The 17,380-nt window shown below is 33.5% G+C and overlaps 1 protein-coding gene across 1 annotated transcript; it reads right to left on the bottom strand.

Moving 5' to 3' along the window:
* Nucleotides 1–7,782: 7,782 nt before the first annotated feature.
* On the bottom strand, nt 7,783–10,763 carry LOC111918795 (putative RING-H2 finger protein ATL21A). Its single transcript, XM_023914419.3, has 3 exons — nt 10,443–10,763; nt 9,960–10,368; nt 7,783–8,367 (listed from the first exon to the last, which is right to left on the bottom strand). The coding sequence occupies exons 1-3, from the start codon at nt 10,713–10,715 to the stop codon at nt 7,907–7,909; spliced, it is 1,143 nt and encodes a 380-aa protein (XP_023770187.1). The 5' UTR covers nt 10,716–10,763; the 3' UTR covers nt 7,783–7,906.
* Nucleotides 10,764–17,380: the final 6,617 nt, after the last annotated feature.

Genomic DNA, 17,380 nt, shown 5'->3' with positions numbered 1-17,380 from the left:
CTCTACATCGGTATAATCATGTGTACAAGTGATAGAGGTAAAATTTTGATCATGTGTTGTGTTGTGCATCAACAGGCACTAAAACATATGTTGATTATTGTGATCTTTGTTCTTTGAGCTTACTAGGTTGTGTGTTGTCCTCTTATTTTCTTTAGTTATTAAGGAGGATTTATAGGTGGTTGTTTCTTTTTTACTAGGAACTCAATCTGGACAATTATACATTGACTTGATTTGGACATAATGACTTAATTGTTATTGTACCAGACGCAAGAGCTCTGCATGTTTGATTGTGTTATGTCATGAAACAGTTTATTTCCTTGTATCATATGTTGACATGTTTAAAACTTTTTTGCTTTAATATCTCTTAACTAGTTACCATGTTTATCTTATGCCTCTTAAGAACCAACATATTTCTTTATAATAGATACTTCTGACTTGTAAATATTACAACAACAAGTATATCCAATTCTAATAAGGTCATGGGGTAAGAGGAGGTAAGATTTAGATAATATTAACTCCACCTAGGGTAAAGAGGCCCCTTCCATATCCAACAAGAAGAAGCTCCATACACATTTAAAATACTAACACCAGGAATAGTATTAAAAGTAAAAATGGACTAAATAATAAACATAGAAGCAAGGTTGTAAAAAAAACGTTTGATGTTAGCTAGTTGGTGGACTGAGGTCAAGGGATTAATCGGCTAGGCGGAGATTTATCAGGGGATTAATCGGGGACCATTAATTGCTAATTTGCTGAATTTAAAAAAATTAAATAGAACTAATATCATATCAAAGTTCGTAAATACTACTAGTATGATAACAAAATAGGTTAATATGATTAATACAACACTAATCATGCCTCAAATAGTTTCCATTGAAATAAAACGTCTTCAAAAGATTAAAATTTCATCGTTTTATAATGTTTCACTCATTATGTATGCAGGGATTAATCGCTAGACGTCTTCTAATCAGTTGGGTAGCGCCTAGGGATTAATCGGAGATTAATCGGGACCTAGTCGAGATTTTTACAACAATACATAGAAGTAATATGAGTAACCAAGATGTATACTAATCTACTACCCTAATTTAGGATTATTTTACTGCCAACTTGAAGTTGTTACTAATACACAGGGAAGTTAAAACTGTTGTTAGAGTTTAATAAAACAAAATTCATTTTATTAGCTGCAACTACAAAACTTAGCATAAAATGATCATATATAGTTGTGATCTTGACTTTATGGATGTGGAGTTATTATAAAAATATCACCTTTTATGCTTCTTATATATAAGATGAGTGTATTGTTTGCACCCTTTGTTACTTTTGGATCCCATGAAAACTACAACAATTTCCACTTTGTAGATGACTAATGCCTCCCTTTGTCACTTTGCAGTTTTTTTTTTTTTTTTTTTTTTTTTTTTTTTTTTTTTTTTTTAATTTTGTGTTGATCTTACTTATATGGATTAAATGGGTGGTATCATGGCTATTTGAGATCTGGGAAGTGTAATGAATTGCAAATTTAAAATGAAATTGCTTCTTTTTGTTGTATTGTTGGATGGGTTTGTCCTATAAATTATAATGGACATAGTATCAGTTGCTTGCACAAAAGCTAGTCGAATGTGAAAGCCTCAAGGGTGCAGATTGCTACAAGATCTGAAGGAACAGAGGCACGTGAGTTTCACAATCAGAACCAAATAAGTGATGAAATTTTTGAGCAAATCAAATCAGTGTTGGTTTGATGTTTTTTGTTTTCTTTGGTGGTTCTAGTTCACCTACTCAAACACATACTTAAGAATTTTACTTTTCATGTGTCTTGATTTTATGAGGATGATGATTCAAGGGAAGTTTATAATTATTGCCGTCGTCTTTCTTGAGTCGAGCATATATATTTGGACGAGATGACAGTCTTAGCAGAAGGTCAATGTCAATTTCATACGATGCTTCTGATACAGTAAGTGTTTCAAGTATCTTTATAAAGATTTAGTATTTTTATGATTTTATTTTATTTAAATGATGTTACCTTATCTCAATAAAATAATGAATAATGTAATGATGATTGTTGGGTTATGCAGACAAAAAAGGAAATCCAAACCAAGAAAGTTACAACCAAGTACAACATCTCACAATCACAAGTCAGATTAAGTAATGAAAGCAGTAACAGTAACAACAACAGTAACATTTCATGATTGAGCTAAATTACCAAATGTTGTTTATTCTTGCAAGACAACCAATTGATGAGAATCACCCTCAATCTAATTGGACTTGAGGCAAGTCTTGTTTTTTTACTTAATAGACTAAATGTGGACAAGACTTAATCTGTTACACTTTTGGAACAAATTAGCATTTTTCATAGCTAGTCAACTTGTTATATCTTATGTTGATCTGATCAAATTAGTTAATAACATATTTATATAACAAATCTATCAGGTAGCTAAACTTGATTGTGTGATTAATAATTTTTTTTTTGTTTTAGCTAATGTTCAAGTCATTACTTGCCATCCACGCTCGGCGGACAACAACCCGGTACACCAGGTGGCAAACCAATGATATGGATGATTTATTTAGACATGATATCTGAAACCAGAAGGTGCCTCGTAATAGAAATGTAGTTGTAGGTTATATAGTTAAGGAAAACCTATTAATAATAATGTACAATCAGATCCCCTTAATATCAATGTATTACAATATTTTTGATATGATGTTATTAGATGAAATTGATTGTTTTGGTATATATTTGTTTCTATATTTTTGTATCATGCGTAAATGAGTATCGTAAAGGCACATCATATATGTATATCATAATGGTTACTGAAGTTTATGACACGCAAATGCATGTCATCTTCATTTATTACAGTGACTTTAATGATACGCAATGCGTGTCCTAAACGCACGTCGTAAATGCATGTTGTAAGTTTACGACACATGAAAGCTTGACGTCTTTCTTTATGACATGGTCTTCCTTGACACACATTTGTGTGTCGTGTGTACCCTTTTATGACATGCAATGCGTGTCATTAAAGGGTATTTTTCTAGTAGTGGTAATTTATATATGCTTAATAGTATTTTATGAAACAAATTGATTAAATCATGTTCGTTTTTATCTTATTTATACTTAAGATATTTCATGACCATTGCACTCTAAAGGATTCCTCATAATATCTTTACCTATGTGTATGCATAATTTCATTTCCTTGTAAAGAATTTCAGTGGATGTATTGCTGCTAAATTTTTTGGATTATTTTGTTATAAGGTTTGTTATGGATTTGATACATGTAGTCTTTTTATTCTTATTATTAATATTTTTTTCTCACTTTTCATGAAGTTTTTGTATTTTATTTGTGTGTTTTCATTGGTTGTTTCTCACATCTCTAGTGAAACCAAAATCTAGAGTGATAATACATCTCAACAATATATTCCTGTACCTACAAGATTTCGTTTTTACTTTCAAATAATAATTATGATTTTAATTATTAATTCTTCCAATTGAGTAGAATTGCAAATTTGCTCATTCTTAGAGCATTTTTTATTAAGCCTGTGTGCTTAAATTTTTTCACCTAAATAAATACGTTATAGGTTTAAAATGTGATGATTATTTATAAAATTACTTTTAATTAGAAAAAGTTATAATATCATGTTTAATTAATTCATTAAAATACATGACTTGAAGTTTAATATTTTTACTTAAATAAGTATTTATATACATTTCACTCTATATAGTATATCTCTATATTAATATATAATATATGATATATTCATATGACTCGATGTATATGAGTGGAAAGCTTGACCAAGTTAATGACTATCAAAATATAATAACCAATATGATATTAAACAAGTTGATGAGATTATGTGAGTAAGAGAAGACGAACGCAACAATTTGGATTTAGTGTGTTATTCAAGTAATGAAACCGAATTTGTGGACTTGAATAACCAAAAATCGGATTAATGGAAGTAATACGATTCGGTTAAATGGCAGACATCAAACCGATAACATGAAATCTGAATTACCCGCATGACGATCATGTCGACATGAAGTATATTTGGTGGTGTGATATTGTCTATGTAAAATGACTTCATTACTCACATTTGGCTCTATGTAAACGTGTAATTAAGTATTTTTTCGAACTTAACTGATATTATATATAGATTGTAAGTTTTTATTTGTGTAGGTGAATGGAAGAAATTATTTATTGATGTATTTTATGAGAAAAAAATAATAGTTCAAATTATTATTGTTAGAGAACAAAAACATGTTTGGATATATATCATTAAGATAATACAATTCTAAAATATAGTTATACAAATTGATTAATTATCATAATAATAAATAATACAAAAAAATCAAAAGTTAACGAAAATTTATACTATCCAAGAATAAACACTCTTGAGATGAGTTAGTTTAAATACATATCTATCTTATTCTATGCTTAAAGTAATTACAATGTAAAATAATATTATTTCAAAGTCAATGATACCGACATAACTATTTTTAATAACATATATTAATTATATTATAATATTATGCGCAACGCACAAATATTCACCTAGTATGTATAATAAAGGTGTGAGAAAGGTATAAGCGGAAAAAACAACGTTTGTGCTCGAAAACTTGAAAATTAGAATTGAAATGTTTGTTCTGATAGTATACACGGGTATATGTACATGTATATTAGCTATAATTTGGTAAATATATAGTAATTAATGTATTACGTTGTTGTGAGAAAAATAAAGTGGAAAAAATAATGTGTGGTGCTCGAAAACTTGAACGACAGGACTGTTCCGTCATAAATCCTTATGTAAGTTGCGACGGATTAGCGGCGAATAGTTAAAATCCGTCACAAATCCATTGCTAACTACCGATATAAGTCTTCTTACTTTCACGAACCGAGCACTATACGTCGTTTTTTCCGTTTTATTTCTCACACACATTTTATACATCACTTACTATATTTTCACCAAATTATAACTGATATACACATACATGCACCCATGTATGCCATCATAACAAACATTTCGATTAAAAATTTTAAATTTTTGAGCACCAAACGTCGATTATTTGCTTTATTTTTCTCACAACTTTATTATACATAAATAATTGATATTGAACAAATTATAGCTAACATAGTACATATACACGTTATACAACATCGGGATCTCGTATAATAATATGCATTTAAATGTTACATCATAAGATGAGTAACGGACCTCGATGGTATGCACGAGTGTTCGTATGTTTATATTAGATTATGACTTGTTCAATATAGAGTAATTTATGTATACTAAATGCGTGAGAAAAGTATAAGCGGAAAAAAATGACGCATTGTGGACGAAAACTTAAGAATTAGAATTGAAACATTGATTCTTAGTATACACGGGTGAATATATGTGTATATTACCTATAATTTGGTAAATATATAGTAATTGATGTATTATGTAGTTGGTAATTTATTATTTTCTGATTAATTATAAGTAATAACAAAAACACTTATACTAGAATAAATACAAAATTAATTTATTTGGGAAGTATATATACTATTTTAATTATAAAAATAAAAAAATGTTTAATTACTAATACTAATAATAATTATTTAACTATTTTTATAATATTACTAATAAAAAAAAGTTAGTTTATTTTCCAAAAAATTATTTTCATTGGAAATTCGTCGATGATTTCTGACGGAATACTGACGGATAACCGAGGTCACTAATTTGAATTAATAGATATTGAAAAAATTATAGCTAACATGGTGCTTGAAAACTCAAAAGTTATTTTAATTGTTATTAATTGTGTATTATTATTATTATTATTACTAGTTATGAAAAATTATAATTGATAATAATTATTATATTATTTTAATTAAAATAGTAAATAGCTCTATAATTAATAATTCAAATAATAGTAATTAAATTACTTTTATAATAATAATAATAAAAGTTGATTTATTTCATAAAAAACTAGTTTTTTTTGGTAACTTTTTAGTAATTATAAATAATAATACTAATATTGATACTATAATAGTTAGCTAAGTTAAATTATTTGGTTAATAATTATATATTTTAGCTACAAAAGTTAATAGTTATTTAATTACTAATATAAATAATAATAATTGAGTTATTTTTATAATATTACTAATAAAATAAATTATTTGTATTTTTTATAAAAAAAAAATAAAATTGTGTTGGTACTTTTTACTTTTTTAGTAATTATATATATAATTTTAATAATAAAAATAAGTATTGTTTAATCACTAATGCTAATAATAATAATTGAATTATTTTTATAATATTACTAATAAAAAAAGTTAGACCCCGTTTGATAGTTGCTGATTGAGAAAGTGTTGATTGGGAAAGGTCTGTCTGGGAAATAAATTCTGACTGAGTAAAAAATCCTGTTGTTTGATTGTACATCTGACTGAATGTGCTGAGTGATGAAAAATGACCATTTTACCCTGCTGTTATATATAGTGATACAATAAGTTTTTTTTTTTTGAAAGAGAACAATGCAACAAGTTAATAACTACTTTATTTGCATAAAGTCTTCACAAATACTATTCACATTAATTTGATCAGGTTTCTCGAGTGTTTGTTCTTCTTGCAACATAATGTTCCTTTTAATTTTTAGAACACCATATGTTTTCACATGGTCTTCAAATGTTTTTCTCATACCAATTATAAATGATTTATACTTGTAATCCTAAATTATGATTACAAACACAAGTTTCAAATTGACTGTTTAGGTTAATTAGGAATAGATTAGGGAGAATCACATAATATTTTCAATAAAAGATTTTTCTTCTCAGTTTACGTAATCTATGTTGGAACAGTTCTTCATTAACAACAAACATATGCAGATCAGAAAAAAAATTCTCATAATGCAAACAATGCTTCATTAACAACAAACATATATAGATCAGAAAAAAAATATTTATTAAGAACAAACATGAACAGAGTAGAAAAAATCGAATAAAAAAACAGCAAACATACGTGAAAGAGAAGAAGATCAGTGTACCTGATGAGTAATGAGAAGAGGAGTGTCGATCGGTGGAGGGAAGGCTGTCGATCGGTGGAGGGCAGGCTCGTCAATCTCAGCCCCTAAGATCGTGCGGTGTTTCAATTGTTCTTGTCGCTGAAAGAGGAGGAGGAGGGATTTTTTTTTTGAGGTGCTGAAAAGAAACGTTAGGTCAAGGGTATATTTGGAACGCTTCTAGTCAGCCACTTTTCCCTAGCTTTTCCAATCAGATATCTCTTACCTAGTCAACTATTCAGATTTGGGTTATCAAACAACATGAGCTGACCGAGTCAGCCAAAAACGTCTGACTCGACTCGGTCAGATGTTAATCAAACAGCCCCTTAGTTTATTTTCTAAAAGACCTTTTCCGTTGGAAATCCGTTGGTGATTATCGACGGAATACTGACGGATAGCCCAAGTCACTAATTTCGTTTACAATCCGTCGGTATTCCGTCTGTAATTACTAATTACCGACGAAAATTATTTCAGTCGTTATTATGTTAGTATTATTTTACTAATTTTTGATAAAAAAAATTTGTTATTAGTTTCCCTAGAAATTCATCCAGTTTTCTAGTTGTGGATAGATAGATACACAATATTGGCCGCTCATATACCAAATTATAAATTTATATTCACATGAACATGTTTTCACATTCATTATCAATAATATGAGATTATAACATACACAAATGAGTTGCAAACACAAGGCCTATGGGATGAATATATACATAGACATGTTATACTAACATCCGAGTATATGCAAATTTTGAGAGTTGTATAATTTACCTTTTTTATATTCCTTAAGAGTTAACCATATAACCTTGTTTTCATACATAAAAATATATATGTAAATATATCAAAATTCACAATTATTTGTTCTCTGCGATGAATCTACGGAACTCAACCTTGATGATGCTGACGACCAAGTTGTATCCAATGCCGAACCGTAACCAATGCCGAACCTTCCGACGTATTCCTACACATCGGACAAGTTGCATTCAACATAAGCCACTTGTCAATACATTCAGAATGGAAATAATGATTACATTCCGGGATTGTCCTCAACGACTCTTTAGGCTTGTAACCAGAAAGACATATAGCACAAGTAGCATCATCATTAGACAATCTATAACTCTCTCCAAGTACGGTTTTTGGATAGGACTCAATTGTGTGCCTATCTAATCCTGTTCTTGAGGCCAATTGTGGGATGACTGTGATTGAGGAAAAGTCAATGCTTCGGTTATGAGTGTTGTTATAGCCTTGTATTTTAAAAGATGCATAACATACAAGTCCGATGATACATATTAATGAAGGTACACCGATGCCTATGAATAAACCGTATTTAGCAATCCTTGTAATACCTATATACAAAAAACATGTATTAAAAAGAGAATCGGATTCAATGCAACATATATTGAGTTTTCATGGTAGAAAAAGTCTATTTACGAGCATGTTAAAAACAAGGAAAAAAAAGAAAGATAAACTACGTAATATACACCATGAGAACCCTAAACTATACTAACATGATACTTACTTTTCCCTCATTTTAAATTCCAAAGATACATATAATGTTTTTCCAAAGATACATAATATTATTATAAGTTTACGATTTCATAAATTAAAATATAAAAAATTGTTTTTAATATATCTTCTTTACCTTAACTCAATGTACCTTTTGCCGAGGCTTTGGTCTCTTTCAAAAAAAAAAAAAAAAAAAACAAAAAAAAAAACAAAAAAAAAAAAAAACAAAACCCTCAATGTACCTTAACCCTAAACTATACTAACATGATAATTATTTTTTCCTCATTTTAAATTACAAGCAATTACATGTTAGATGTCATTTTTGACCAAATGACTTTTGACCTAGCGGTAGGGAGCGACTCTGTCATTTGAGAGGTCATAGGTTTAAAAGCGTGTTTGGCAAAAGTAGCTGTTAGCTGGAAGTGGGTAGCGGTTAGCTGGTAGCGGGTAGCTGGTAGCGTGTAGTTGGTAGCTGGTAGCGGGAAGTTGTAGCTTTTATTTGTTATATGAATATTTGACAAAAATAGCTTGGAGCTTTTGAAATATATAAAATTACATAAAAGGACAATTTATTAAAAATAAAAAATATATAAATATATTTTTAAGGGTAATTATGAAAATTGATTTCAAAAGCTCCAGAGCGTTTTGTTAAAAGTTACACGAAATAGCTTTTAGAATCGGAGCGTTTTGTTAAAACTAAAAGCTAAACACTCGTACTACCAAACGAAACTTTTTGTTTAAACTAATGTGTTTTGTCAAAAGCTAAAAGCTAGAAGCTCCCAAACGCTTCCAAAAACTCCGTGCCAAACACGCCTAAGTCTCGTTTGAGATATATGTGGTAATAGTTAGGAGTAGATTAGTTTGTCGTTCATAAAATGCGGTTTTTGACTTAGTTGTTAGTGTAAGAAACTATTTGGTATAATGTTTTTCCAAGGATACATAATATTATTATAAGATTTCATAAATTAAAATATAAAATAAATGTTTTTAATATATCTTCTTTACCTTAACTCAATCTACCCTGACCCTAAACTATACTAACATGATCATTACTTTTTGCTCATTTTAAATTCCAAGTAATTGCATGTTAGATGTCATTTTTGACTTAGTTGTTAGTGTAGGAGACTATTAGGTATATTGTTTTTAAAAAGATACATAATATTATTTTAAGTTGACGATTTCATAAATTAAAATATAAATAAAAAATTCTAATATATCTTCTTTACCTTAACTCAATGTACCTTATGCATAAAACTATGTAATACATGTATCCCAAGGAACCATTCACAGTGTAATCATTAGTAAAAGAGCTGATGCATAACAAATGTGAAACCACAGGTATGATGGACTGGAGGAACCACTCAGGCTAGCTTAACAAGTAGTACTTCATGCATAAAAGTATGTAATGAAAGAGTCGGAAGAGAAACTTTACCACGGGAAGAAGAAGAAGAAGAACTAACGCAAATGATATGTCCATCATCACTCCTCCATCCACAGACGTCGCCTTTCCTTTCACAAGATCCGCAGGAGGGAGTGAACCACACCAACTCCAGTCCCTCCCTTATGTCGCTGTTTGACCTGATCGGCACCATGATCGTCTTCATAACCTTACAAATCGAAGGCACAGAACGAGAATCGATCGACGCAGCAAATACAGAGTAATTTCCGCTGCTCAAGCAAGGGAACGGCACGCCGGGGTACATGAAACCGGAGTTCTGTAAGGAGCAGTTGTAAAAAGTGTAGCTCTTCATCCATAAGATACTGTAATTGAATGGCGTGTCGCTTACATTGACGTTGATTATTCCATTTGGTCGGCAGAATTCCGGATCTATGTAGATGATCTGTGAATCGTTTACAGGTCTCTGATTAGAGACGTGATGTAAACTACTTTTTGGGTAATGTTTTGGAAACGAACCTGTGAAACGTAGGAAATTCTGTTGACGATATATGAGCGGGATGATGGAAGTCGGATGATTGTTCGGTTTAGTTCGTTACAGGAGAGGTCAAAACCGGGGAAACCACACCGGGCTGGTTGTCGGCCGACGATACGGAACGGGAACCGGACATCTGGTTCGTGGGGGCCGCATGCAGAGGATGGCAAGCAGTCGTCGTTGACACTGGCGATTGGTTTGAGTAAAAAGGAGAAACTTATTATTATTCGTAAGAGAATATGTTCCTTCTTCTCCATGTAGTTGGTAATTCACCGGCCTGTTAAGGTAAGAGGGTAGTTATTAATATTATTCGAATTTATGTTATTTCCAAAACAAACTAAAATACCATTCGAATTTGTTATTAATCTACTTTTAAATACTTTTTATTTTGTTGGTCATTATCCACAGGAGGCCAGGAGGGTTGTTGGGAAAATTCAAAACTAAACAACGCGTATAAAAGAGCTCTTAGGTTCAATTTCATGTATATATTAATTCACCAATTAAATTAAATAAATTAATTAATAACTAGTCGAACCAAAAATAAGGTTTAGAGTAAATTACACGAATGGTCAGTGTGGTATAAGGTAATGTGTGTTTGGTCCTTAACTTGTTATTTTAACTCGGTTTATCCCAATAGTTTGATTTTATTATGTCTTTGGTCCCTGACGAGCTTAAAACAATTAATATACTCTTGTTTATTGTTTTAATTATTTTATTTATTATTAACTTTTTTTTTTTGAAACGACAAGGTGTATATTAAATAAAGAAACCAACATAACACTTGAAACGATACAAGTGGTACAAAAATAGAATACAAAACATAAATTTTTTTAGGATATAAACTATATCCATTATATAGATTAACAAGGAAGAGAGATAGCACCAAAAGTAGCAACTTAGATAGGTCTGACAATGAAGCGGGTTTGGAGCGAATTGGCCTTGATCCAAACCCTTTTAACAAATTTCAAAATCCGATCCAAACCCGCTCCGTAACCCACAGGGTTTTAAATAATCAGACTCATACCCTTATCCACCGAATCAACAAATATCCAAACCCGCCCCGTAACCCAAAGGTTTTTTAAACACATTTTAATTAATTCCTAAAATAAAATTTCTTAATTAAAAAAATGTATAGTATATCTTAATACTTAAAATAATATTTTTTTAAATAAAAAAAATGATGTAGAAAAGGACATTACACACTCGAGGAATTTCAATCGGAATTAAAAATCACTATTGCAACAACTTTGAATTGATTTATGGTTGTCGGTTGTAGTGATAGCGAATAGCAATTGCCAACTTTTTTCATGTTAAAAAATATTTATTAAATTAGAAATTGATATGACAATTTTTTGATGAATATAAATTGAATGACATTATGATTCTTGATAGAAGTCTATAAGTTTAGAAACCGACTTATCAATTCTTATGTAAAAGCGTTTTTTCTTTGGCCTTTGCCCTTTGGACTTTTGATTGGAATTAAAATTAAACGGTAAGAAGTATAAAATATAAATGTATAATTCAAAAATTTATATGGGGCGGATTATAAATGGAGCGGATCGATGATGATCCATACCCGACCCATTTAATAAAAGGGTTAGCGGGTATGGATCATAAACGGGTAACGAATCAAAAACTACGCTCCAAACCCATATAATTCTTGCGGGTTTGGATCGGATCAGGGTCAAAACCTGCTCTATTGCCAGGTCTAAACTTAGAGCATGAGATCCAAGAGAGGACTCGATCAAAGAGGCCACACTAGAATTAGGAAGCATCTAAGCAATTGTGGGAACACCACATTAAGACTTGTTGCATCTATATGGACATTTGCGTCTTAATTTCCCACAAGAATAATAATGTACTTTCATAATTGTGATCATATCATCTTGATACCACATCGAGTTTAATAGTTTTAGGTCCCATTATTCTCAATTTCTTATCTCATAAGAGTTTAAACTTTAAAGAGCACCAAATTTGCCTCTAACATCGGTTTACCTCCTGCAACCACCCATCACCAATACCAACTTCAGAATCATATCAATTCAAACATAAAAAGCAAACCATTATTAACAACATTTCAAAAATTCAAAACTCAAAATCAATTATGGTAAAGGAAATATGTAACATCCTAAAAGTATGATAAAAATTTTCATTTTAAAATCAATAGTTTTAATCATCAAATTTTTTCAAAACATTCATAATATACAATATCAAAATTATCATAGTATTAATATCCAAAAAATGCATAAATCATGAGGGGATGATGATGTGCCATCATGTCGGGCTCTTCCACTTTGTACCAGAAGTACTTGAAACCATAAATATAAATTGTAAGCATGAGGCTTAGTGAGTTCCCCCAGAGTACCACATACCAAACATACAACTGGGCCTAGCCCTGGGGTATATTTCAACCCAATAAACAAATATGGGCCCTGCCCTGAGGTATATTTCAACTCGAACATGCCATAGTGGGCCCCACGCTAGGGTGTATTTCAACCCAACAATCAATAGTGGGCCCCGCCCTACGCCATGGGGTGTATTTCAATTTGATCATATAATAGTGGGCCCCATCCTAGGGTGTATTTCAATCGGATCACACAAACAAATATATATCATATAACAACTAGCATTCTATATAACCGGATAATGGATCGACATTGGTGCCTTCCACCTATGCATACAGTGAGGATACTCACCTCAAGAATAGACGAAAATAGCTGCAAAAATTCTGTGTTCTGAATACCGACTCTAACGGTCACCTTTACATATAACAGTGACCAATACTCAATCTACATCTCAAAATACCCAAAATACCCCTAGGCCAAACTTAGTCAAATCCTGGTCAAAGTCAAAAGTCAATCGAGTCAAGTTAGATGAGTACGATGGGCATATTCAACTCGTATGCACAACGTACTCCACATTGACCAGAAGTTGGGGAGTTGACCACATACGTGCAACGTACCGTTTGGCACGCCCGACGTACTCGTCTGCCATATTTTCTTCCTAATAAGGGCTTAATCCCTTAAGCCTTTTCGTCCAAAATCCAGATCTAGTCCCCAAATGACGTCCTTAACCATAAAGTTTCCAACTTTATGAACTTGCATGGCTATCAAGTGCTCATATCCAAAAACCCTAACTTCTTAAATCATTAAGACATCCATAACTCATGCATCGAAGGGAAAAAACATCCAAGCTTGCATTTTTATGACTTAATACATCCTAAAACGTCTGAAAGGACAACTTAAAGGTCCTGGAGTATTCCATACTCCCAAGGATCATGATTTGGGGGAAAAAAGGTGCAAAATCCTAAGCTTGAATAAGATCTAAAGAAATGTACATCAAGGTTGGAGCTTTATACCTCCAGAAGACGCACAAGGTTGAGTAGTTTTTGGATACAAAGGCTTGAGAACAACACTACTCCTTTGATGATCTTTCTTCACAAACAAGAATGCACAAAACTCACTCAAAAGCTTCAAATTTCACTCTTAGGTCTAGGGTTTTTGATCTTAGGGTTTAGAGGGATGGAGGCTGTAGTTAAGAAATTATAAAAAGCCATAATGCTCTTTAAATAGGGTGCAAACCCTAAAAATTAAGGTATGTCCCCTGATTGCGTATCCCCAACGTACATGCATGTACGCTCAGCGTACATGTGATATCCGCGATCCACCATTGTGCAACCTATGACCGACGTACCTATCTCGTACGCCCAACGTAGGGACCATATCTGCAATTTCTTTTAAGAGTTGGGTCACAATGAACATAACTAGAATACTAGTGTTACAAATCTCCCCTACGTGAATCAAACTTCGTCCTCGAAGTCCGTTGTCGCAAATAAATCAGGGTAGTGCTCTCGCATCTCTACCTTGGGCTCCTATGTCCATTCGGAACACTTCCGATGTTGCCACTGGACCTTGACTAAAGACACCACTTTATTGCGCAAGGCCTTCGTCTTCTTATCCAAGATCAAAACCGGTCTCCTAACATAATTTAGGCAATCATCACCCTGAATATCATCCAAAGGGAAAACCGCATAATCATCGGTCACACACTTCCGAAGCTGAGAAACATGGAAGGTGTTGTGGATTTAACTGAGCTCATCAGGAAGATCCATTCGATATGCAACCTTTCCCACCCGGGCAACAATCCTGAAGGGACCAATAAATCGGGGACCCAATTTGCTCCGCTTTCGAAATCGGATGACACCTTTCCAAGATGAGTAGGTGACACCTTTAGAAGCACTAAGTCCCCCACCTGGAACTCGAGGCCTGATCACAACTGGTCTGCATAACTCTTCTGATTACTTTGCGCGACTCGCAACCTGTCACGTACCTGCTGAATCAATTCAATGGTCTTGAGTACAACTTCGGTACTCCCCATAACCCGATGTCTGACCTCCCCCCATCAATCTGGGGTTCTGCATCTCCTCGCATACAACATCTCAAAAGGCGGTCGGTCAATACTGGCATGAAAACTATTGTTGTAGGTCAACTCGGCCAGATGGAGGTAAGTATCCCAACTCCCTCCAAAATCTAAAATGCACGCCCGGAGCATATCTTCGAGTGTATGTTGTACTAAAATGTAGTTGAGTACCAACTCCTCATGAAACTTCCTCCAAAACCTAGAGGTGAAACGAACATACTGGTCCGACACCACCAAAACTAGAACCCTGTGCCGAACCACCACCTCCCAAACGTAAATGTCAACTAACTTCTCAGAGGATATATTCTTGGTAATCGGTATGAAATGTGCACTCTTGGTAAACCTATCAACAATGACCCAGATAGAATCAACTCCATGTGCCATCCTTGGCAGCTTTATGATGAAATCTATGGTAATCTCTTCCCATTTACACATCAGAATGGGTAATGGATGCATCTTGTCGTGGGGTCTCTGATGTTTGATGTTGACTTACCTGCAAGTCAATCCTCACTCCACGAACCATGCAATCTCCCTTTTCATAGAGGGCCACTAGTAACTTAGCCTCAGATCTCGATACATCTTCATGGCCACCGGATGGATTGAAAACTTTGACTTATGAGTCTCTTCTAGAGCTGTCTGTCTCACCCCACACTGAGTCAACAACCCCTAACTGTCTCTGACAAATAAAGGTATTTGCCCTCTGATCCTCTCCGTTTTCCAATTTTCCTTTTTTAGTCCTTACACATGAGCCTTCTTGATTATATCTAACAGAAGTGAAATCATAACCATCCTTAAACAAGTATCCCCAATAGGCGCACTCACTACCTTGCAGCTCAAGGCATCGGCAACCACATTGGCCTTCCCAGAGTGGTACAGGATCTCACAATTATAAACCCTCACCACGTCCAACCATCTTCGCTGTCACATATTCAAATTCGGTTGTTCCATCAGGTACCTAAAACTCTTGTGGTCAGTGTAAATAGTACACCTGACCTCTTACAGATAGTGCCTCCAAATATTGAGGGCAAAAACCACAGCCCCCAACTCCAAATCATGTGTACGGTAATTCGCATCATGAGGCTTCAACTGCCTTGAAGCGTAAGCAATCATATGACCCCTCTATATAAGGACAACTCCGAAACCCGATATATAAGCATCACAATAAACCACAAATCATCCATACCCTCGGGTAGAGCGAGAATTGGGGCCTCACACAATCTTTTTCTTAACTACTGATCGGACCCCCATTAAAAAGTAACGTTCTTCTTCGTCAAGCGGGTCAATGGCATTGTAATCTTGGAGAAATCCTTGATAAATCTCCGGTAATACCCTGCGAGACCTAGGAAGCTCAAAATATCAGATGGAGTCTTCAGAATTTCTCACTGTATCACAACCTTGATCTTGGCCGGATTGACCATGATACCCTTCTAGTTGACGATGTGCCCCAAAAATTGCACGTTATAACATTCTCAAAAATTCTTGAAAATTTAAACTTTTAAATCAACCCAAAACCATCCTTTTTTACAAATTGTTTTCAAAATGAGTTTCGCATTAGAGAAATCCCAAAATCATAAAACAAATTCATGAGGAGGTGCACGATCATGCCTTCACCTTCCCATGATCCTCTGAGGTTGTGACAACCTGAAATTTCTATCTTGTAAAGCCAATCAATTCAATCGAAAGTTAGACTTGTTTCTGTTAACTTTTAGCTTTGTTAAGGGTCTGTTTGAGAGTTCTAAGCCTAGTACACTCAAGGATTGTGTGTTAGGAAGTACTAAATTGAGATCATTGAGTTGCAATCGAGCCGGAAACACCTTCACAAGGAGTTCACGGTTGTGAACCCATGTTGGTCATGAACCCCTCTTCATATGCATGGTGTTCCTTCATTATTTCTTCATTTCTCACATCTTCAAGTCAAGAACTCTCAAACTCTCTCAAGTATCATCAAGAACACTCTCCTTTCTCTTCAAAATCGTAAGTGATTCTTCCATATTTACTTGATGTCCTTTTTATTCACGTGAAGCTCTTTGATTTCATCCATGAATTCCACACTTTTGGTTTAGATCTTCAAATCATCATCTTTTCACCAAGAACACACACTTGTTCTTGGGCCCTAAACTCCCAAAATGCTTCCAAAATGTAAGTATCTCTTCTATCATCTAGTTATCCACTAGAAACACTTGATTCCAACCATGAAACAACCACTTATTTGCATGATCTTCAAGAGTTCATGGTCGTAAACCCTTCATAGGGCCGTGAACCCTTCATAAGATCTTGATGTGGCCGTGAACCCTTCATCCATGGCCGTAAACCCTTCATAGGATCAAGTCTTGGCCGTAAACCCTTCATAGGGTCAAGCCTTGGGCCGTAAACACTTCATGTGTGCCGTAAACTCTTCTATGGGCGTAAACACTTATATTGTGGCCGTGAACACCCTTCCATCAATCATATGTGATTTTAACACTTCATTTCAAGTGATTCCTAGCACCTAAGGTTGTTCCAT

The sequence above is a fragment of the Lactuca sativa genome, chromosome 6 (genome assembly GCF_002870075.4).
Source record: "Lactuca sativa cultivar Salinas chromosome 6, Lsat_Salinas_v11, whole genome shotgun sequence".
NCBI classification, from domain to species: Eukaryota; Viridiplantae; Streptophyta; class Magnoliopsida; order Asterales; family Asteraceae; genus Lactuca; species Lactuca sativa.
The sequence above is the reverse complement of the archived record's forward strand: the minus strand, read 5'-3'. Positions and strand labels throughout refer to the sequence as shown.